The 24,296-nt window shown below is 40.1% G+C and overlaps 1 protein-coding gene across 3 annotated transcripts in view; it reads right to left on the bottom strand.

The window, feature by feature from the left end:
• Window positions 1–236: 236 nt before the first annotated feature.
• Window positions 237–24,296, bottom strand: part of ARHGAP26 (Rho GTPase activating protein 26) — a 210,855-nt gene continuing 186,795 nt past the window's right edge. For 2 of the 3 annotated variants that reach the window (XM_033140019.1, XM_033140022.1), the window contains 3 exons: window positions 12,405–12,515; window positions 6,513–6,604; window positions 237–1,186 (listed from right to left, as the gene is read on the bottom strand). In XM_033140019.1, coding sequence (XP_032995910.1) covers window positions 1,098–1,186; window positions 6,513–6,604; window positions 12,405–12,515 — 292 coding nt within the window. In that variant the 3' untranslated portion in view covers window positions 237–1,097. The remainder of the gene's footprint in view (window positions 1,187–6,512; window positions 6,605–12,404; window positions 12,516–24,296) is intronic. The other variant, XM_033140020.1, reaches the window with a different exon arrangement.

Genomic DNA, 24,296 nt, shown 5'->3' on the forward strand with positions numbered 1-24,296 from the left:
GACAGAAAGTATTTCTGTGAATGACAGAAGCTGCCCATATCAAAAAAATTAATAAAGGCCCAAGTGTACAATAGGTTTTGGATGCTTGTTTCTACAAATTTGTGCTAGTAAGTGACAAGAGAAGGACACCAAGTTAGTCTATGTGCTATTCTACAAAAGCGACTCCTTGACCTCCAAGAAGGAAATTCTTGTTTGAAGAGATTGTAGATATTTTAGTCTTTGCTGTTCTTTTTTTTAAGCCTTTATGAACTTTGGTCCAAAACATTATATTCTTCATACTGCTGATGGATATTTTTTGGGATCACAGTTGCTACACACACTCTGGAAAAACATTCAGATTCTGTTGTGTGTCTTGCTTGGACATTAAAAAGTTAAAAGCATTACTGTAATGCAACTGCTGTACTGTTGTTGTTTTTTGTCTATGTAGTGAAGCAGTTCTCATTATTGGAATTATTTATGTGTTGATTGCTGTCCAGGATGGCTAATCTCTGCAGAAGAAAGCCATTAGTGCCTTGATGTATATAAACATTATTTTCACCTTCCTGAAGATAAAATGAACAGACATGGTTTCCTCCAAGCAAATTGGAGGTTTATTTTGGCCAGCTAGAGGAAAGCGCAGGGGGTCTAATTTTTGTTCATCTAGCATTCCCTGGATGTTACCCGAGAGGGCACCAACAGATCAGTCCCGCAAAGACTTTTTGTGATTTTGTGCAAGTAATTCCAGTTAAATGGGGCTTGGTATCAAGCAATCATTTTAAGCCACATTTACACACACACACCTTGCTAATACCGTGCCCTCTAAAACAAAACACAATTTAGAAAGTGGGTGCACACCTTTTGTAGAAGAGCGGAACAATCTCTGCTGAAGTTCCTCCCCCTCCCCCCTCTCAAATCCACCTGCAGTGTCTCTGTACAAACAATGCATTACATAAGGAGCAACATACATTATTTACATAAACATTCATCTGAACAGGCACCAGAGTCCTTCACCTTTCTTTTCACAGTGGCAAACAGCAAATGATCTACAATACTCTAATCGGCAGTTGTCATGGATACCATGTAAAGCTCAGCAATGTTGTGTGTGAATGGGTCCATAGTTATAGAAACTCCACATAGTTCTCAGGGATCAATCCTATTTTTCCATTCAAGGTTCCTTCCAACCAGCCAGGCTCTTGAGATGGATGAACTGAGAAGAGAGTTGAAGGTTATTAAGTCTATAAATCCGAGACTTTAAAATAGAACTAGAATGTTGACTACCGGTAACTTTTATATTTCCTGTTCTTCCTGGCAGTAGGAGAGTTTCCTCACTGGGTTCGATCCTCCCCCTGGCCACAGACAGACAGGGTTATCCTCCAATTAAGTCTTCCTCTGAGAGGCTCCACATAACATGCCTGAGCAGTGTACTTTCCAACCCCAAACAGAAACTTAGCAAACCTATTACCTGTATGTCTAAATAACAAAGAGTTAAGAAAGAGTGGGGAAGATAGTTGAGAGACATCCCTGGATGTCTCTGCCTAACCCTATCCCTAAATCAGCTAACAGAGAGAAGAGGGCACTATTGAAGAATGAACCAGACTACTCTGAATCTACCAGGAAGAACAGAATGTTTATTGGTCAGACAACATTCCAGTTTCTACCCTTAGTGTCCAGCAATTTCATTATCAAGGGGATATAGCCACGTCCTGCCAAAAAATCCCTCTCTCCCAGAATACTATGAAGTGCCACATACTATGTTAACATAGAGACTTCTATAGAGTTTACAATCTCTGTTGTGATTGCAGATTACACAGGAGGAGGAAAAGAAAAGTAGTAGTGAGGGTGACAATGGAAATGATCAAACATACATATGCATTTACGCTTTGCTTCAGTAGGAGGCAAGGACTAAGGGGTTAAAGTCTCTGGCTTCTCTCTCCATTCTCTTGCTGAAGAGCCTAAATGTTTATGGTTCCCCTTGCTCATTTCCCTTTTCTGTAGTGCTGAGGTTTCAAATTCCATCTTTCTTCCCTTGTGGCCTACTCCTCAGCCTAAAATTTCCTTCCACATTATCTTGCCTAGAATTCATTCCCACAATCTCCTTGTCCCCACCCTTTTCTTTTTTTAAGCTCTCTATGTTTATGTAGTTAACAGACATTGGGAAACTATATTCCTGTTTGTGAAAGCCATTGTGATGACAACAGGGTTACATAAGCCTGGTCATACATTCTGGCTCACAGGAGGAGGAAGGAAGAAGGAAGGAAGTATTATCAAGAGGCCATTGCTGTTTCTGTGCAGATAATGCAAAAGCCACTCTTGGGACTGAACAGGGCTTTATGGGGAGAAAAAATCTGGAAAGATAACCTTCAATACTTAAGGAAATTAAAGCACTTATTCTCTTTCTGGCTTGCTCATTAATGGGATTTCCTATGCTCGACTCTGGCAAAGCGTTTCCTTTACTGATTTAAACTCTAAGATGGCAATAGACACGAGGATAGCCAATCACCATAAAACATGCCCCGAGATAACTCCTCCCCCCTGCAAAAAGATGTTTAGGGTACCGTGGGTTCCATGCCAAACTTCCACAAAAGAATGCTACCAATATATATATACTTTGGAGCAAGTAAAAAGTTAACAGCAGAAGTGTGGCACTTGAACTTGAGTTGCGCACCCATGTGCAATCAAAACACCCCATTCCGCTCCCGCCACACTCCCGTTGCGCCCTTTTAGTGGCATCTTTTATGACGTTTCTGGGTCAATTTCAGGTTTGGCGCTATGCACATTTGTATACATATTGGTCATACCTAAAACAGGGGTTGGCTGTATTTGGTTCCATACCTAAATCTGAGGTTGGGGATTAGGTTAATTTATCAAATGAAACACAAAACTGTCTGAGTAGATTTGAACATGATTTTATGCCAAGAGATGAGAGGTCAGGAAAGTAATAGTGATAATCCTCCTCCTCCTCCTTATTTTTTATCCTGCCCTTCCTTGAAGGAACTGAAGGCAGCAACCATGGTAGGAATCCCACCATATTATTTCCTCCTCTCCCGATTGCATAGGTTTTCAAAATGTTATCAAAATTTAACACAAATAGCAACCTTACAATGACAATGGATTTATTATAACTAGAATGGTTAGTATGAAGGTTGCTTTTACTTATTCATACTCTATATCCCTCTCTCATTTTGTTCTAGCCCACTAATGTATATGAGGACAAGGAAAATGCTTGTATATTGATTGGGTGGGGGAGCAGGAAGAGGAATTTGAGTAGGCCTAAATATACTTTTCTGTACAAAATTCAAGACATTTTATTTCAAAACTGAACATCAAAGTCCCTCTAATGGTTAAAGAAGCAAAACAATGAGGCACTTGGGAACAATAGATCTCTAGGTTGGTTTGGAACAGGCTTCCTCAAACTTGGCCCTCCAGATGTTTTTGGCCTACAACTCCCATGATCCCTAGCTAGCAGGACCAGTGGTCAGGGATGATGAGAACTGTAGCCTCAGAACATCTGGAGGGCCGAGTTTGGGCTCATTTGTGCTGGATCTATCTTATACACATGGGTAAATTTCTAGGGGTGTCAACAGGAAAACTGTATGTACTGGTATTAGCTACACAATCCTATGCCTGTCTACACAGAAGTAAATCCCAATACAGGTCAATGGGATTATTCCTGGATAAACTGCATCCTAAATCGATCAATCTGAATCTATTTCAGGCCTGGGGTTAACTTTCAAGCCCTGGGCACTAATACAGGTGAATGTTACCCTAAGGAAAAAAGGCATCTTCCATTGCCTTGCCATAATTGCTATTATTTTCTCCTCCCATGTGATATCTGCATAGTCCTTATTGAACTGCCCTGTCCCTCTTCTTTTTATTTTGTTAAAGACAATTCTTGAGCAGCTACTTGACGCTCCATCTTTTGTTACATTTCTCATTTCATTCGTACCCCATGGAATGTATGTGATTTACCTCATTTTTGTGTATATTTTATATTTGTAGGCTAATTCTGCATTCTCCTTTTTTTTTCTCCAGACAGTCTCTTCTTACAGCCTTAGTCAAATTTACATGTTTATATTAAAATGATTAATGCAATTGGGTTTTTTTTAATTATCCTTTCAATTGATTTCCACATTGTTCCATTATTATATTTAGATCAGAACAGGATACTGTATAGGAGAAGACCATGTGTATAATCCTTGTTAGTATTTTTAACATGTAAGGTTTTTTTTGTTTTTTAAACAGCATTTAGCTTTAATGTCCCCCACCACAGGCAGAAAACCTCAGCTTCTAAGGAAGATGGTAAGAGGGGCGGATGAAATTTTGCAGTTAAACCAAGGAAGGGAGAGAAACATTTAGAGAGATTGTGTAAATGATTTAAAGGGAAGGAGGAACTTGTTGCCAATGCTTTATACTGTTCTGGCTGAATCCTCCAAAAGAGGCAGTATTTCAGGGATACAAGAATTAATGCTCATTCAGGAGCTTATGGCCATTTTACTGAAAAACTGGTGAATCATAGAATCATCGTTGTAGAGTTGGAAGGGAGCATGAGGGTAATGTCATCAACCCCCCTGCGATGCAGAAATCTTTGCACGATGTAGGGCTCAAACCCATGACCCTGAGATTTAGAGTTTCATGCTCTGTTGACTGAGCTACACTTGGTCTATGGTATTGAAACAAGTGGCTGTGAAATTATATTGTGTGATATCCTGTTGTGACCATCTGCTAGTGCAGTGAAGTCCTGTTTCCTTTCTACAGTAATGGTTGGTTGTGCCTGAATTGAGAAAAGTTGTGCGGCTATAGTAGTCACACCACCTACTTACCCTCATGTTCCTCCAGTCAGTACCGGTAAATGTTGGAGTTATGAGTAAGCAAATGGAGACAGACCTTTCATGGCTTTTTTGGGGATATGTGTGGATTTAATGCCTAGTATTCTGGGATTCTACTCTTGTTGGAGTATAGAAGATTAGAAGAAGAGGGAAAGGTACTCCTATGCATGATGATTTGAGCAAATGAAATAATGAGCATGAAATAACGAACCACTGTTACCACTGAATGTGAAAAGGGTGAGCAATTGGCTGCTTTTCTCCTAGCCAGAGACAGGATTCTCATAGACCTTATGCTGTGTCTTGTCAAAGATAGCAGAGGTTCAGGGTATGCAGAAGAGGTGGGGCTCTCTCTTTTGCTACATACGCTCAGTTTGACTAATGAGAAGCAGACTAACATAGCTAGTTTGACTTGCTAACTCTCACGCAAGATTATAGCTCCAAGTTGAAAAAATATGGCAAATAAAAAATGTGCTTCATTTGACATATTTGCCTTGTTAAAAACCATTTTAAAAGTGTTTTCTCTTAATGCAGCAATTATAAAATGCACTTTGTCACATTCAGTATGTTGACTGCAACAATGCAACATAGTCCTAAGTGAGGTAACTAAGCATGGAATGAGATCCATTTGCACAAGACTCGCGTCTCCTCTCATCCCCCAACCTGTTCTGGGTTTCCCCCCAACCTTTCACATCATATTTAGGAGGCGTGGGGGCAGAAGAGGGGGGAAAGTCCCATTGTGCTGAGCGGACCTCACTCTATGCACACAACAACTTATTTGAATCTAGTGAATATTATGCAAGTTGTCTCTCAATGTGGCCCAGCTGATTTTTATCTAGCAACCACTGTTTGTTCAATATAAACAGCCTTTCTCCATTTGTTCTGCTTTTCTGTATGCCTAAGAGCCAGGGGAGAGCAGGCTACTAATCAGCAGAGAATTCCAAGAATTCTATCTGAAGCTTGCAGTCTTGTAAATAGATTCATTCTCTTCTTCAGCATCTTTCATTTTTGCAAAAATTGTAAATTATGGCCACTTCTTCTCTCCCAGCTCCTAAACTTGGCACTCTTCCTCACTTAAACCTGTTAAGAGTCTCTGTCCTCAAACCCACAGCTACACCTGGTTTGTCCACCTGCCATTTGGTAATTTTCAGTGAGTCTTTTACTCTTGACCAACAGACCCATTAGCAGGTATGGAAAAAGATGACACTGCTAACCTACCCATGTTGAATGAACTGAGCTGGTATCTCTGGTTTATTATTATCAATCCAATTGAAATCTCTTCAATATTAACTGAACTGACAACCTGCAGTTAGAAATACAGCCAAATATTTATGTGGTTGACTAGAGCTTTACAAATTTCAACATCCAGAAATTAGCCATGTTTTCTCCTGCTAATTATTCCCCATTTTCCGACCATAACTGCCCTATGCCAGCAGCTCTCTCTCCTCATTGGGTTCAATTGAGTATTTACCCTTGCAACCCCAAAGATGCACAAACTGGTGTGCCCATATGTTTCCAATTAGTAAACATCAGGCGGTCAGAAAGATGTAGTCTGTATCACCATTTGTAACAGGATGAAGTCTTAAGATTACTCAGTGGGAATCACAAGCCTTCTTTCTTAGATCATGGGGAACACAAGCCTTCTCTCTTGAGAAATCACCATTCACTCTTCTTTGTATTATGTAGGACAGGCCACACATGGATACTCACCATTATCAAATATGGTGCCTGCAGTAAAAGAGAGTTCTGAGTCGTGCTCTGCTTTGCAAGCATAGAGTGCTCTGGCTCTGCGGAATGGAGAACTGCAAAAATAATAACAAAAGAATTAGCAGGCGGGAAGGTTTGCACATTTTTGTGCGTGTGTGTGTGTGTGCAGACTTGAGAATTTCTAAAGTATTTTCTCCTAAAAAATCCTTGAAACGTGGATAAAAACTGCCAGATGGCAAAATGTGGAGGAAAAGACGAAACACAGGTCAAGGGAAAGATAAAAGGAATAATATTCAAGATAACAGCAAGCATATTTAGAGGGAGAGGGAGAGAGAAGAGAGAGAGAGACGGGTGTGGGTGGGGTAACATTTCCTTTCCAAAACCAAGTTTCGTTATTTTGGATTTTCAACATTAACTGCTGCATTTGGGACCAAGGGAAGCCCATGGTTGCCCAATGGAATGAGCAATACTATGTAAGGGAGTAATGGGCAATTAAAAAAAGAAAGAATTAGAGGCAGAGAAAAGGAATCAACTCTAAAGAGTCAGCTGGAAAAACTGTGTGTGTGTGTGAGTTTCTGATAAGAAACATAATCCAGAGGCCTGGCTCCTGGTTGAGGCTGACGTAACCAAACTCTGCTATCAATCTTTCTTTGGCATTGTTAATCATCTGAACTGAGTTTTTGTTGGTAATTTTTCTCTCTAGCTCAGTTCCAAGACTCCATCTGCTTGAAGAGTACAATGCAAATTTCCAACCCCGAGGAAGCCTTTCCTATATTGGTTTATCTGCAGTGGAACTTCCATGCCACAAACCACAGTCCTGCCCACTCACATGTTACAAAGGCTTAAGAAATAAAGCATTATCAATCTGGAGTGGCAGCTGCTAGTAAGCCCTGGACATGCTGCCCCATGAGTGATCTCTTTCCCTCTGGGTAACAGTGGAAGAATGAGACACATTTTCCCCAACAAAGCTCCTGGTCCTGCAGCAGTCAACTGTTGCTGCTGTGAGTTTTTGGATTTCACCCAGTCAAAAAAACTTGAGTGAAAGAGATGGCACCTAGATGAGGCACTTTGATTGGTAGAGGTATGTCAGCTTCCTAACTGGAAACTAGCAGAAGGTGACACCTTTCAAGAAGAGGCTTTTAAGCCCTGTTTTCTCAGTCACTTTAGAGAGACCTCAAAACCCAAGGCATTAAATGCCCTTTTGCTTAGAGGGCATTCACCAGGATGATTAATCTGCATTTTAAAGGACAACTGGACAGCTAAACAGCAAGTAATATAATCCACCAGAGAGCTCAGAGGCATCATCATTATCATCATCATGTTGGATTGATTTTATTAGTTTTTCTTGGACTGACAAATGTCCCATACTTTACCCCCACCCCCACCCCATTTTCCATTGAAAAACCTTTTGTTCTGGAATTTGGATACACACAATTCCTTCCACTGGTTCTTTATATTTATTTTTTTCCTCCTTGCAGATTAGCCCTATGCCTGACTGACTGTGTTAACACAGCATTTTTTCCCCATTAGCAAAAAGCACAGTTGTTAAATTTGAGTGCCTTTACAGTCTTTGAACATCCTCTGCTGACAAATGCATAAAGGGGAAAACAGATCACCTGGACAGCAGCATAATTAATGCCAGAAAATGGTAGAGAAGTTTCATTCCAATCCAGATCAGGAGATCTACAACGGAAGGTTGTTAAAGCAGCCAACAATTATTGCATATTAACTCTAGTTAAGCAGAAACTCCATCTAATCATCTATCAAGTGTTTCAACTAGAAGGAAGGTCAATGGGGGATCTCCTCCTAATGCAAATAATATCTTTCAGGCAAGATTGTCATCTGAGAATATGATTAAATTCTCCCTCCTTCCCTGCTGTGATCACAATAATTATCACCACTAGTGGATGCTTAAAAGAAGAAGAAGTGTATGTTAACAACACATCTTGTTTGGTTCTTGTCTAAATTGAGATTAAACTATGAAAAAACCCTAGTCTTTTTCTGGCACTAATTAGTGATCCTTTATCTTTGTAAACATTATCAAGATGGTTAAGAGCCTTAAATTCAACTGCTGCAGTTTCCCATTGGTTAGATATAAAAACTGATGTTTTAATGCACACAATCACTCAAGCACAAGGCATAACAGCAGAATAAAAATATATTAGTGTGAATGAATGGTAGGAACAGAAAGCTACATACTGAACATGCCCAGTGATCGTTACAAAATCTGTAAATCCAAACCTAATGAATGGAAGACCAATCCACCCAGCACTACTTAATGACTAGGAAACTAATCATTCAGTGCCTCAAAACTGGGTATAAAACTCACAAGGAGGTAATTTCAGAAGGAGGCACTTTACTAAAAACATTTCCAAGAAAAACATCTAGTTATGTAAAGAGATTGTGACAATTGCAGGCTTCCCCTTTATTTCATGTTCAAAGCTTTGATACTAGGAAGAAGACACACTTATTTAGAATTTTTTCCTCATCCCACAAAATCTCTAATTGAATCTTACCCACCACACCTTGGCAACAACAAAAGTCTTAGATAGAACATTCAATGTAGGATTCCTGTTTGAAGACCACATTAACAGGAATATGATAATCAAAAGCAGTATTTTGCATTCAGATGGATTCAACGAATAATGGGAAAACATAACACCTGAAAACATTTCCATTGCAATATGTTTGTGTGTGTAAATTAATTAATACAAACCTTGCATTCAAGAGTCTTGTATGAAGGGTCCCTCCCCAAAAATGTTGAGAATACAACATTTTACTTAAGTCACTATGACTAATTACGGCATATGTGCTCCATGAAACCAACATGTTGGGTCAAGTGGTCTGTCTGGATTTGTAGAACACCCGCAGGAAAGAAAACAAATGAGAATGGGAACTCCACGGAGACATTAAACACAGTTTAGGGAGATTGGAAGCAAAGCCGGCAGGGTGGGGGTCCACAGGGGAATGCATTAATTGGTAATTAATACAAGTTACAAGAAAAGCTTTGAACAATAAATTGCCACTGCCTTGTCCCTTTTTTATACTGGTTTCTTTTCTTTGCTGTTATCTCCGTGTATGGTGCTGCAATGCCCTCCCTTTCGTGCTGCAGTGCCCTTCATAGCCCAGCCTGGATTACCAAGGGCATTAATGAGCCCTAGATCTTTCTGATCAGGCTTCTTCTTCTTTTTTAATTTCTGCCTCTGAGCATGGCACATGGCCAGAAAAGCACTCAGTCGAGTTTTGCCCATGTGACCTTGTACAGTTTATGGGAAGAGTGAGAGATTCCCTTGTGTGCACACACCCCAGACTCATAATGACAGCAATTCTGATTACCGGTATGTTACACTAGAAGCAGCCTTGTATCAAAACTAAAATGTGACATAGCCACCTTGTAGGGGTATTTAAATTTGCAGATATAAGGCTTGTGAGTGGCTTCCAATTAAAATTACCATACCCTGGCCAGAATGCACGTGTCTTTTCTGTGCCCTGTTAATAAACTATAATGTCTATCATGCATCCCTGTAAAAAGCAAGCAAGCGAGTGAGAGAGAGAGAGAGAGAGAGAGAGATAAGGAAAAAGAACAAGGTTATTAACTGATTGCATAGAGCTCCTACTCAAGGTTAACCCTGAAGAATTTTAAGACATCATGTTAACTTCACTGCTTAGTAAACATCTGAAGGAACGCAGAAGTCTTCACCATATTGTGTTCCAGAGTAAGGATGGGTGTTGCCATTTCAAGGTTACATACAGCAATGAATTTCCTTTGACCAATACTAGGCGCCAAGGCTACCCAGAAGTTCTGTCCCTGATCCAAAGAAATATCTCTGGTTGCTTAGTCAATTGCATCCTGCACATTCTCAGAAGAACAGATACTGAAATCAGGTTTCAGGATGAATCCTAGACACATATTACAGCATCACAAGCAAGTACTGTAACAACTTTTACACAGGTGGCAGACACGTGATACACATTGTATGTGGATTTCCATTGCTGTCACAGAGCCATGGTTACTTGTAAAGAAAACTGTGTTCTGTCCAGTGTAACTTCATGATCATGAACCCTACCTAGTAAAGGGGTTTTTAACTCCAGTTATTGTCAATGTAAGGCAAGAAAGCTATAAAATAAAATATATTTTGAATATAATATACAAACAAGCTCAAATAATCAAACCTACTAAGACCAAAGGAAGCACTTCTTGCTTTGGGCTCAACTTGTTGAGTGGAAGCTAATCAATATAGGGTTGGATGGATTCGTACACTTCTGCTCTATGTCACTTTCACATGTGTTTATTTGCCAGTTCGTCTCATCTGTCATTTAAGAATCAGTAAGGTAGCTCCAGAAGTGGTGCTTGCTTGTATTGAATTGAAAAAGAGAGAAATGTTCCTAGTAGTACAGAGTAAACTAATGCATGGATGCAGGCGTCTTAATCAAGGCACACATTTGGCCATCATGGAGACCATACATTAGCTGAGTTTGTTCTTGTGATTGCTCTTGCATTTTCTGCAGTTCTCCCCCCAAGCGGATCAGGACCCAAGTTCATTTTCAACTTGGGATTCCCTTCCTCTGGACCAGGGGTCCCCAAACTAAGGCCTGGGGGCCGGATGCAGCCCAATCGCCTTCTAAATGCGGCCTGCAGATGGTCAGGGAATCAGTGTGTTTTTACATGAGTAGAATGTGTCCTTTTATTTAAAATGCATCTCTGGGTTATTTGTGGGTCCTGCCTGGTGTTTTTACATGAATAGAATGTGTGCTTTCATTTAAAATGCATCTCTTGGTTATTTGTGGGGCATAGGAATTCGTTCAGGTTTTCCCCCAAAATATAGTCCGGCCCCCCACAAGGTCTGAGGGACAGTGGACTGCCCCCCTGCTGAAAAAGTTTGCTGACCCCTGCTCTGGACTGTTTTGCGCATTTTTTAAAAAAATTGGGGTGGGATACTTTTTCTGTGCATTTTGTTCACTTGAAAAATCCTCCTTCAGTATATTGCTAGATTAAAACTGCTAGAAAAACTGCAGCCAATGGAAATTGTTAGTAAACCATGTTTCTAGCATGGGCTACCCAACTGTTGTTGAAATGTAAGGTTAGCTTGTAAATGAGAAGAGGACACTATCTCACATAAAGATAGTCTAAGTCCTGGGAACCAATGCTGGGCAAACATTTGTGGCTGCCATTCTGTACTTACTTACCTGGGAGTAAGCCCCACAGAACTCAGTAGACATGTATAGGACCACTCTTGGAAATCATTGAAGACTGTAATACTATTGGTCTTTTGCAACTATATCCATCTATTTGGCTGAATGGGCCTGAATTTTAAGAGGTCATTTAGTTTTTGAATGTCTGTAAATGGTCGGTATATATTTACCCATATTAAATGTTCCAGTTCTCATAAATGTCACAACCTCACTGCCTCCGAAACCCTCTATTCTCACTGACACAAATGAATCTGAAAAAAGGAAAACTGGACTGTAGTTAAATGTCAGGTTTAAAAAAGATATAATGCATTTTTTTATCTGAAACTATTTGTATTTGGAGAATGGAAATGAAAGCTTACTTACTGCAGAGATGGTTTTAGTGAGCATCAAGCAATTTGGCAAATATAAAACAAAGTCAAACACAACTGAAGGGGATTCTCCAAAGCTGGGATAAGAAGAAACCTAAGGTAGACAGTGCTTAGATCACTCAACCAATCACTCCTCTGGAGGTCATGGAATATTTAAAAGTTTCCTTTCCTGATTCCTGATGGCAGCTGAGGGATTGTGACAATCTGGTAACTAAAACAAGCTGGGCCGCAGTGAGGAAGCAACGCAGGGAAAAAGAAGCTTGTAAACGTAAAATATGATAGCAGCAGTGGCAACTTAATTGAGCAAAACAAAACCCTCAAACCTGCAACAGACCTGATGGGGGATGAGTCGCTGGACGTAGAGGAGGTGGGCATAGGGCTGGATGGTGCGGAGAACATAGGCCAGGACGGTGAAAGGGGTGACGTTGGACTTGGATTCTGAGGGCTGCAAGACAGAACCGGATAACTCATCAAGACACAGGAAACCACAACACAGACAGATACACACACTTAAGGTGCTTGGGAAATTCTCGTACCATCAGAGGAAACTACAAAATGGAAATGTTGGGAACTCCAGAAAATTGCTCCAAGACTGGAGGTTTGTTTATCCACATGCAAACACATGTGTGCACACAGCTACGCCTCCCCATTACACCCGGTTTGTCATTACCTGGCTGGCAAACTTGGCTCTTTGCCTCATTCAGTAATAGTATTCCAAACTGCAGAGGCCACCTCACTGTTTTCATATTTCCAAACAACTAACAACATTTCCAAACAACTAACGCCCACAACTTTTGTTTCAGTTTGTTCTGATGCCATGTGTGTGAATCGTGAAAAATGATACCCTGTTTACTTTAGGAGTAAATGAGCATGCTGGAAAGCCAAGTGAGCATGCTGTTTAAAGGATGGCAAGGAAGAAGTGCTAGTGCTGCCTCTTCCATTCCAAATGGAACGCCAGTAAGACAAGACAAAAACAAGAAACAAAACCCACCACCCTGACCCACCATAAATCAGGTAGAAATGAAAAACTGAATTTCCACTGAGGCGGTGTAAATAAAAAGTACATTTAACATGCCCTCCGTCAGTAGCAATGAGTGTTGCTGACCGGGCTTCCCAAAGCTATGCACTGCTGCCAGTTACTGAGAGAAGGGGGAGCAAGGCAGCAGAGAGCTCAGCAAGGTGCAGGCGCAGTGTCAAGAGCACTTTATACTGTATCAAGAGCTCCACTGCTGTACCCACAGCCATCCCAAGCTGCCTGCCACTTTGGTCCTCCCTCTCTCCCTTCTGGCAACCAGCAGTAGTACACTGTCTTCTTTGATTATCCTGTTTAGATAGTATTGTGGGCTTCTCATATAGAAGAAAAGAGGCACATATTTGAGTACATTTTCTAAATGCACTTATCACTTCAGTACACAGCTTAGCAAATTTCTCTCAGAGCAGATATCTACCACCAGCCCTAAAGGATCTTCATTGGCTCCCAGTACTTTTCTGAGCACAATTCAAAGTGTTGGTGCTGACCTTTAAAGCCCTAAATGGCCTCAGTCCAGTATACCCGAAGGAGCGTCTCCACCCCATCGTTCAGCCCGGACATGGAGGTCCAGCTCTAAGGCCCTTCTAGCAGTTCCCTCACTGCGAGAAGTGAGGTTACAGGGAACCAGGCAGAGGGCCTTATCGGTAGTGATGCCCGCCCTGTGGAATGCGATCCCATCAGACATCACGGAGATAAATGTTCAGTGTCTCACTATGTTTTGTTGGGAGCTGCCCAGAGTGGCTGGGGCAACCCAGTCAGATGGGTGGGGTATTATAATTATAATTACCACTAGAAACCTAGTTTAGGAGGTTCCAATAAGGACCAATCTACTACAGTACCATCAATTTGCTGTTGAGGATAATATGGGTAACATCCAAGTAACTAAGACTGCTTGTCACTAATGGCCAGAATGTTGTGAAGAAATGTTTGAAGTCCCCTTCCCTCAAACATATTACCCCACTTTTTGTGGGGTTCTGAATTACCTGGTTCTGGTTGAAGAGCAGCACCAATGGGCTAGTTTCCTGTCATTCATTCAATTTGGATTTCAGAATTTTGTAAAGACTGCTGCACATGCTCAGTATAGTCTTAACATGGAGTCCTGCTGCTGCTACTCATTTGTGCTAAAAAAAATTCCTTGCAGGTAAACCATACACAGGGGACAGTTATGTACAATAACACACAATTTATTTTTATTCTATCGAAAACACACCAGTTAAATTGTAGCTTGTATATGGGCCTTGAGAATTCCCTGCTGAGGGACACAAGGATAAACAGATCAATTAGAAACATCATGCCAGAAAAAGACAAACCTGGCTTCCACCTTTTCATGATGAAGAGATGTGTGAAAAGTTTGTGAAAGGTGAAAGTAGGGAACATTTTTCCTTTAGATAAAAGGGAATAAATAAAAGGTTTAAAAAAATGCTCAGAAATATTATCTTTCACAGACACACTGTACCATCCATTCTGCATGCCCTATGTCTACAGTATTTCTTTTCAGAGTGTATAGATATATATATATATACTGGTAAGACAAAGTATACTGAATGGTCTTCTATTACTGGAGCTGCATAAACAGCTTTTTTTTTCAGTCGGTCTATTTTGACAAGCATTTGGATGAAGATTATCCTTACTTGGAGTTGAATGGAACTATGAAACTGATCTTGCTTTTCTGGCCAGAATTACTCATGGGTGTGGTTTACTTGCAAAGGTGAAAAAAGTAACACGAAATGGAAGGAACTGTATATGCCTCATTCTGAAATTAATTGCAGAAATTCTCAAAGAGAATCAGGTGTTAAACAGTGCTGAACATGGGGAAACAGAGCTGTCTAACCCTAAGTCATATCATTAGCCTGCCGAGAACAGCACGGAGTGTCAGCAGCTTTCCAGTGTTTCTTCACAGCGGTTTTCTCCAGCCTGACCTGGCAATACTGGGGCTTAAACTTGCATGTGAAGCCTGTGCTCTACCAATGCATGTGGCTAGCCCTTCTCCTGGTGCATGGATAAGTGAATATGAATAAGTAAAATATATTTACTCCTTAGGCTAGTGGCCTTCCAGCATACAAAGAAATGTTTTGTTGCTTCTTGAAAATAAAATAAAATAAAAAATTCCTTCCAGTAGCACCTTAGAGACCAACTAAGTTTGTTCTTGGTATGAGCTTTCGTGTGCATGCACACTTCTTCAGATACACTGAAACGGAAGTCACCAGACCCTTAAATATAGTGAGGGAGTGGGGAGGGTGGTGGGAATGGGTGATCAGCTGATAGGTGTGGAAAACATGTAGACGACTGTTAACGACTGCAATTTTTACATGGTCTTACAGGGAAAGGCAAGGGGTGAGATGGCTAAAGATAGCTTTGTCATGTATAATGAGATAAGAATCCAATGTCTTTGTTCAGACCAGGTTTCTCCATGGTTTTAAGTTTGGTGATTAGTTTCAATTCAGCAACTTATCACCAAAATTATTGAAAATATGTTTGCTTTATTGACAGTAAATCAGGCACCAACATAGTATCTTGAGTTCTTTAGGTATCAGTATTATTTAAGCTCTTTGATTTTACTCACATAATGTGGGATTGGTTTACAGTGCATACTGCTAGAGTGATTAAGCTCCTACAAGGAAGAGAACACAGTATTTTCTTTCACTGTTAGAACTGAAGACTGAGATTGTGCACTGTACTGAATTCAGATAATTTTACAGTGTTGCTACATACTTGTGGTTTATAATCCTAGAGCTCTAACAGAAAAAAAATAGTTGGGAAAGGAGGCAAAAAAGCATGCTATCGTGCTGTTGAAGATCTACCAAATAATCTGACCTGGGCAATTAGAAACCCTTTTTTCCAAATTTGGGGAAGCTGGCACTCCAAATCACTGGTTGACACATACACTTCCCCAACCTAGAGCCCTCTCATCAACTCCAGGCAGTGATCATGGAATCAGTTCATAGGTGTTTGAGTTGGAAGGTCTTTTTCCACAAAATGGTTTGTGCATTTTCCATATGGATATTCAAGTGCAGCAGGAATGGGAACCTGTGGCCCTACAAGTGCCATTGGCCTACAACTCCCATCATCCTCAGGCATAGCATGACTGTTTGTTAGGGAAAATTAAGTATTTAATCCCAATCCCTGGAGGGCACAAAGTTGGTGAAGGCTAGCCGAGAACCTAAGTTTCACTACAGGTTTGCAAGAAAAAAATATGTGCCATAGTGTGAAGATGGAATAAGTGGTTTCCCCTCCCAAATGCCATTTGATCAGAGTTAACCTTCTACCGTATTTTCTGGTGTATAAGACGACTGGGCGTATTAGACGACCCCTCCCCAACTTTTCCAGTTAAAATATAGAGTTTGAGATATTCTTGACCGCAGATTCTCCACCCGGCGTATAAGACGACCCCTGACTTTTGAGAAGATTTTCCTGGATTAAAAAGTAGTCTTATACACCAGAATATATAGTTAGTTGTTCTTGCTGGCTGTGTTGAGAAAGCTACCAGGAAATTACCGTATTTTTTCATGTATAAGACTAGGTTTTTTCCCTTAAAAATAATGTCCAAACTTTGGGGGCATCTTATACACAGATAGATCTTTCCCCATTTTATTAAATCAGAGTCCCCAAAAATGGGGGGGCATCTTATACATGGGGGTGTCTTATAGATAGAAAAATACGGTAAGTTGAAGGGAAGTCTGCACTGCAAAGTACATATTAACACAATAATTTAAGGTGCACTTCCAGTTGATTATTGTCACCAGCTGATAATAAATTTAAGCAAGTTTATTAAAAAACAACAACAAACGACTCAAACAGAAATTTACAAATATTGCACATTCCTGTTAACAGAGGCCAGAAACTGCAGTCTTTTGCTTATCACAGCTTTTGGTTTGGCCTGTATTCAAATACATCGCTGTGAAAGCAATATGTAAATATGCACAGAAAGCTTAGCTATTTAATTCTGAATAATGTTTAACCGACAAAATTCTTATCTCTGGAAAATATACAGTTACTTAGAAACATATTGTGGTAAAAGTATATAATTAAGATCTTTCCCCCTTTTCAAACCCTTGGATTTTTCTACAGTACAGAATCATTATTACGTTGAGGGAATAATGCAACTTTCTGTATTCACAGAGCACACCCACACATTCACACATTACCATTCAGCCAACTTTCCTTCTGTACATGAAGATCAGTGACCAAACCAATGCTGGAATTCTCATTTATTCACAGTAAGGGCTGCTTCTTACTATATGGTAACTAAAATTGCATTCAGGTGCTAAGCAGGACACATGTACCAGATTTCTAAGAAAACGAGTCTCCAACGTATCTCCACATCACCACAAGCCCTCACTAGGTGTGCCAGTTGATGACAAGCCATTCACTGAGAACCAAATCAGGGTGGGAAGCCTAATTATTAGGAGGATATTTGAAGATATGTCTAGGTCAAGCCTACTTACCTTCACTGCATGTTGGCTTTTTGACTGTTAAAATGTGTCTCAATACCCAACTATTCTGCATTGTTTCATTGCTATTTTCTTTTTCAGTGCAATTTCCCTCCTCTTGTTTTGTCCTCACAGGCATCGGCCTCATTTGTGACAAGCTGCCATTTAATCGTAGTGGGTATGATGACCTTACTGGTGTGATCACTTCAGGAGTGCTTATAAACACAATCCAATGAGATCCAACTGAATTGAATGGCAGTGTAGGCAAATGAGTCTAATGACAGCACAAAGAAGAAACAAAATGGTTATCGAGCATGGAGCACAAAATGTTAGAAAACAAATGCTAGATATGCTGATGACTTTTTCAGTAATGTGTGGCTACATCCAATCAGATGTACTGTCTCTTAAGCAAATGTATGATTTAATTTATACCACGCCTCCCCAAAAAGCCCAGTAATATAAACATTAGAAGATATAATTCAGCTCAGCCCCAGATTCATCCATGTGGTCTCCCAAAGAAGGATGAAAAGTTTATTTACTTGCACTGGAAACCCATTTCCCCCCCCAAAAAATTTTTTGGTAACACTTGGGAGTAAAATTCAAAGACAGATTTCCCAAGAGCTTCAAATGAAGCCAGAATTTTGTCCATTGTTTTCTACAAAATACTTGCAATGTAAGTAATAGCATTGCTTCATTCCCAACTGCCCAGGCGTCATTTTGCTTGCATTTCTTAAGAACTGGAAGCCAATGTGTTGCCATTGTTTCCAATTTTGTATCAGATTCATGTGTCCTACATTGGAGTCCCCCCCCCCAAAGGAGAAAAGACAAGAAAACCCACAGTGGGTCGTGTATAAGGAGCTGGTGGCTTCATTCCAATTTTCTTGTGGGAAAATATCCCCATCATAAGAATCAACATCATAATTTGGCACAAAGACAACATTCTTGACCAGATTAGAACAGTTTTTAATGGAGGTCAGTTGTTGTGAGTTTTGTTTTTGTTTTTTTGGCTGCAACTGTCTGGGTTTATTATAGGCAGCCTTAATATTCGTTTTATACAAATATAATGTAGACAAAAGGTAGTGGGGGGGGGATGAACACTGCACTGAATTTTCACAAACACTTAATATGAAGGGGTGGCAAAAATATTTCCCCAAATGTCTACCTCTTTTGTTTCTTACAGAAAGTCTTCACAGTCCCAATAAACTGCTGCTGTGACACCTTTTTTAAAAAAAAAGTATTTTCCCGGTTTGAGCAAATAAGTTAAACACATAGCGATATGACAACAATACAAAAGAAAAACAAAGCTAATGCAGAGTGAAGGCCATCCCTAGTCCAAATACATGTTCCTCATTCTGAATTAGCTTTGTTCACAGTTGGGTAAGGAAAAAGCCAAATCTGGTTGCTACAGGAATACACACAGCAGAAGCTAAATGGACTGCAAGACTTTCTCTCTAAATTGGCACCATAGCACCACCACCTGAACACCAAGCATCAGGGAGAAAAGTCTCTGTGTTTGAGTGTGTGCATGGGGGCGGGGGGGAAGCATGGCCTTGTTGTCAACAGCTTCTGCCTCAGTGGTTTTGTTCAGCTGCAGATTATATTTTAACATGGAACTTTTATTGCATTTTTATGCTTGATTTTTACCTGTAAAGATTTTTGATGTTCAAGAGGATATTGTTTCATTGCTAATTATAACGCTTTAAATGTGGCTCTTGACTGAATTTTGCAAATTTGATTTTCATTTGCAATGTTTTGATATCTTATAATGCTGTGTTAATGATGCCTTAAAATCTGCTGCAGTCTGCATAGAGATATTTCCAAAAATATAAATCGGTATAGAAATTATATCTAAATATAACCATGGTTTATGGAATGGGGAATCTTTGTGGCCTACAGATAAGGCTTTGAAGATGAGGCCATTTAAGCTCAGTCTTAGTTAAAACCAAGTAGAGCTCATTTATTTCTAAACTGTTACCTCACAGAACAATATACAACTGTAGCAGTGTATATTTATGAGAAGTGAGCAAAGTAGGGGGCAATTCCCTCCAACATAATGAGACATTGACTCCTGCCCAGGATCCTTTGCTTTGTGATGTGTATGTATGAGACAGTCATAATTAGCAGCAGGTTAGAGACACATCTATATAGCAAGTTTGCCCATGCTTCACGTTGTGTATTGAGCTGCTTGACTACAAGGACAGGGTTTCACAAATCCTCTTGCCAGGGCGCCCGTTATTTGTAAACTGCAGAGAACACAGGGATACTGGTTTTATGATTAGCAGATCAATGCACGAGAATCACACTGCTTCTGCTTCCTGCAAAGGGGAAATGAAACAAGATCCTCTCCCTCCGAGTTCTCTCACGTACATAGAGTGTTTGAGAAAAGGTCAGGAGGGTGTGTGGGGCTGCAGAGGATACACAAAGCTATACAAGTGTCTGGAGAGGAAGAACCCTCTCCTATGACAAGTCCTTTGCACATGATGCCAGATAACTCAGGGAAGGAACTCAGTCTTTTGCAGAAGGCAGAAATAACAAGTGGTTTTTAATATGGGTTGCCCCGACCCCAAAGCGTGAGAGATTGAATGCCATGCCAGCAATGTTCCTTAGTCTCCATGAGCCGAAGGATGATTGTAGCATGGGCATCCCCATCTGCATTATAGTTAGGTGGAGTGGACCCAAGCACCCAAATAGCTTGTTTGAGGAACTGTGTCCTTGATCCCACCAAAAGAAAACAGGTGGGCACATACACTTTGGGGAAGTTATGAGTCACAGATTCACTGCACTGATAAGGTTGTTTTCTTGCAATACTAAGGCACATTCTCATCAGTGAATAAGAATAAGCAACATCACTTAAAAATGCAAAGTCTGCAACCTCTTGACTTTGAAGAATGAACCAACCTATGTGTGTGCTTCCTAGAAGTACACGTAATCCTGCAGAAACATGATGTGTAAACAAGTCCTCAGGAATTCATGTGCAAGTTAACTCTTTCAGATTATGACTATGTCTACCTCAGCTTTGATCTGCCGCTGATGTGGAAATGACAAAGAGTGCAAGTCTGCACTGCATGCCTCTGGTTTTGTGTCACCGTTTGTGCTGCAACATTGTCACTGAAAAGGCACAAGGGCTTGCTGTGACTGGTCTGGGCGATTCCTGGCTATTGTCCTGTATTCTACTCCTTTCCTTTTTCATATGTACCAATGTACCAATGCATCTGTGACCCCATTCGCCTGAATACTTTGCTAATTTCATATTCCAGGAGAAATGAAAGTCAGCACGTTTACTAGGGTAGGTTTGGATACACAGGTGCAGTTTTTAAAATATAGTACTTAATTGTTTTTAGGTTTGTTTGTGCAATTTATGAGAAGTAGAGAACATATATATAAAAACGAGATAACTGTGTTTTCTGGGACAGTGACTGACCAAAGTCAAAATAGATTAACTGTGACAGTGTTGAAGCATATTGAGTGAATATACAAACAGAACCCTTTGAGAGTGGAAATTCTCATTATGTTCAGAAGTAATCTTTTTTACTTAGGAAAATAAGAAGAACCCTGCTGGATCAGACAAAGGGCCCATGTAGCACAACATCCTGTTTTCCCCACAGTGGCTCAACCAGACGCCAACAGGGAAGCCACAACAAGCAAGATGTGACGGCAAATAGCCCTAATCCAAACGGTTCACTTCTCCAGCATCTGGTATGAGTACAAAGCTCTTCCATTAAAAAAACCCAAAACCCTACTTTAGTGAATTTGAAATGTCACCGGAATCAAAGTCAGAGAAATACACTTCAGGAGTGTTTCTGTATTTCTGTAAAGAATATTTCCTTTGGCTATTATCTTGCTTTTTTAAAAAAAGACATACTGGGGGGAAATGGATGTCATATTAAAATTTGGTGATTAGATTCTGATTTTTAAAATTAAACACACACACACACACACCCTCCAATAGCCATTGGCTTACTTGAACTTATTGGTAGCCATATTTGTTGTATTTTTGTTGGTGTTTGTCTTTTAGATGCTATGGCCAGTCGGCTACGCAAATAAAGTTTGAATTGAAAAAAAAATTGAACTTAGCACTGAACACATTGGCACTTTAAAAAGTCCAAAGTAAACAAGAGACCTGCACATTCTGTGCAGTGCCTGGACATGAGTAACTGCATAGTTGTTTTAATCTCAGTGTATCCTATGGGCCACACCACCCTTTCCCACAAGATACCAAAGGTAGAGAGCACGTAAGGCATGCACACATAGCTATAGAAGCCTATTTCTGCCCTCTAATGGAAATAACGTGACATTTCCACTCAAGTGCACATCCCCTTTATCAAATGAGAGCGCAATGGCCTTCCTGCTTCTACCTTAATTTCATTTTGAAGCTGAAGTATATATGTTTCTCTGTCCTTGGACAGGAAGGATATTGCGAGAGGGGGCTATTTGCACTGAAGCCTACACAACACACAACAATAACAACAGGGTTGAAATGGGTACATTACTGGGAGAGGAGCCTTTGAAGACAGGTGGCCTCCTCCTGACAACTGTTGCAAGACAAGTTAAAGTGACAAATTTGTTGGCTCTAGAAAGTCCTGGAGGGAAAAAAATACCTGCTAGCCCAGTTTAGAGTCTTAGCCTATATTATTAGCTCAAAGGGCAGATAAGGCCAGTAGGGAACTCCCAAGCTTAGTGTATAAACCTAACCATGCTAAGGATTATGGGGAGCAAGTGAGGCTTTTCAGCTGTTTTTCATTACCACCTTGATCCAGGAAATACTAGTGAGAAACCTGTACTCATGTAAGGTAGACAATCTGATTTAAGAAGCACAACGAATCTCTGTGATGATTTAACCAAGCAAACTGGTCAGGAACAAGGATAAAAACATATAAATTTATAGCACATTTTCCTTGGATTTTCACATTTATTATCTCAGTCATCCTTATACAGAACCCTGTAAAGTAGGACAAGCATTATGCACATGGAGCTGTTCCAGCACTTCAGTGACTGGAGAAGCTCGTGCTTGCCAGGAACTCCCTCTCTATGCTAGTCCACTTACAGAGGTTTAGTCTGGGATCTCGTAGGCGTCCTATTAAAGTTGACAATTTGAAGTTTTGGCAAACAGCATGATCTTATATGGTGGACAATACTATGTTACTGCTGTACATGATTTATGAGACAACATGTGACAGATGCACTTGGAACAACAGAACTATACATTTCACAATTTTTAAAGCAAAGCACTACCTTCTGAAGTTAATCAGATACTTAATTATATGAAAGTCTAGACTGGTAAATTTATTGTGTACTGTGTGCAGTTTTACAAGAATGGGTGTCTATAGGTGGGAACTGATTGAGAAGCAATTTAGGACAGTGGATGTGCTTGGTAAGGTAAGATATATTATGAGGGAAATGGGACCAGTCCTCTTTTCCCTTTAATACCTGAGCAGGGGCACTTATGTGGTAAAATTTTCCTTACCATTTGGCAGGCTAATATAGATTATAAATTGGCAATATACAATCTGGTGAACTGCTGCTTAGCCATCTTATCAAACTAAATGTGTTTATATATGTGTGTGTATATATATGTGTGTATATATATAGTTATAGTACTGCCCTCTGAGCTGTCTTGATAAACATGGTAACAGGGCGTGTTGATTTTTTCAACTTCCAACTTCCGAAAATGAGGGGCGTTAAAAAGTTGTAACATGACTTGGAAATTTTGGTTAAATGACTATTTAGTGTGGTATATTATTTTTCCTTCTTAACCTTAACAATGCAATGCTATATTTATACTACACGTTCTGTATCCTATTATGTGAAAGAAAACTGAACAGTTAAGCATGGCTTTAGGATATATTTTTATTAAACACTGTTTATTTGGAATAAATACTCTCCCAACCATGGAAGTGACAAAAGCACATTGCTTACATTTAGACAATGGTGTATAGTTTTTCTTTACCTACATAAAAAGAGAGAAAGAAAAAGGAATATATACAGCATCTGGAGTCCAGTCTCCCTTTCCTATCTGTTGTTGCAGGAGATACTTCTTATGTGAAGCAGAGTGGGAAGACAGATATGAAAGATTACTTTTGACACAAAGATGCCAAAAGCAGGAAACAAAAAAACCCAGCTAAAATTAGATTTGTTGAGTTAGGACATTAATCTCTCACAAATGGCAAACACTGTGAAGAGGGAATACTATGAGTCAGCAGCCCAAAATATCCCACGGCTTTAGAACAGGCTCATGTACATCACAGGCTATGGTTCCCGAGCAAACAAATCAGAGATGATTTCCAGAGGAATAAAGCCATGTTAGTCCATTGCAGCAAAAAATAAAATAAAAAATAAAATAAAATTAATATGGCACCTTAAAGACTAACAAATTTATTAGAGGATAGGCTTTCACGAATTATAAAAATCCACTTCATCAGATGTATGAAGTGCTACCCTGAGTTACAGGTGTGTATATATACATGCAGTGGTACCTCGGGTTACATACACTTCAGGTTACATACTCCGCTAACCCAAAAATAATGCTTCAGGTTAAGAACTTTGCTTCAGGATTTGAACAAAAATTGTGCTCTGCTGGCGCGGCGGGAGGTCCCATTAGCTAAAGTGGTGCTTCAGGTTAAGAACGGACCTCCGGAATGAATTAAGTACGTAACCAGAGGTACCACTGTATAGTGATGGGGACTGTAAACAGTGAGGTGAGAAGGAAAGAAAATGCAGAAAGTACAGGTGGTAACAGAAGTAACCCACAGCTGTACAAAGCCAATGG

Source organism: Lacerta agilis, chromosome 2 (genome assembly GCF_009819535.1).
Source record: "Lacerta agilis isolate rLacAgi1 chromosome 2, rLacAgi1.pri, whole genome shotgun sequence".
NCBI classification, from domain to species: Eukaryota; Metazoa; Chordata; class Lepidosauria; order Squamata; family Lacertidae; genus Lacerta; species Lacerta agilis.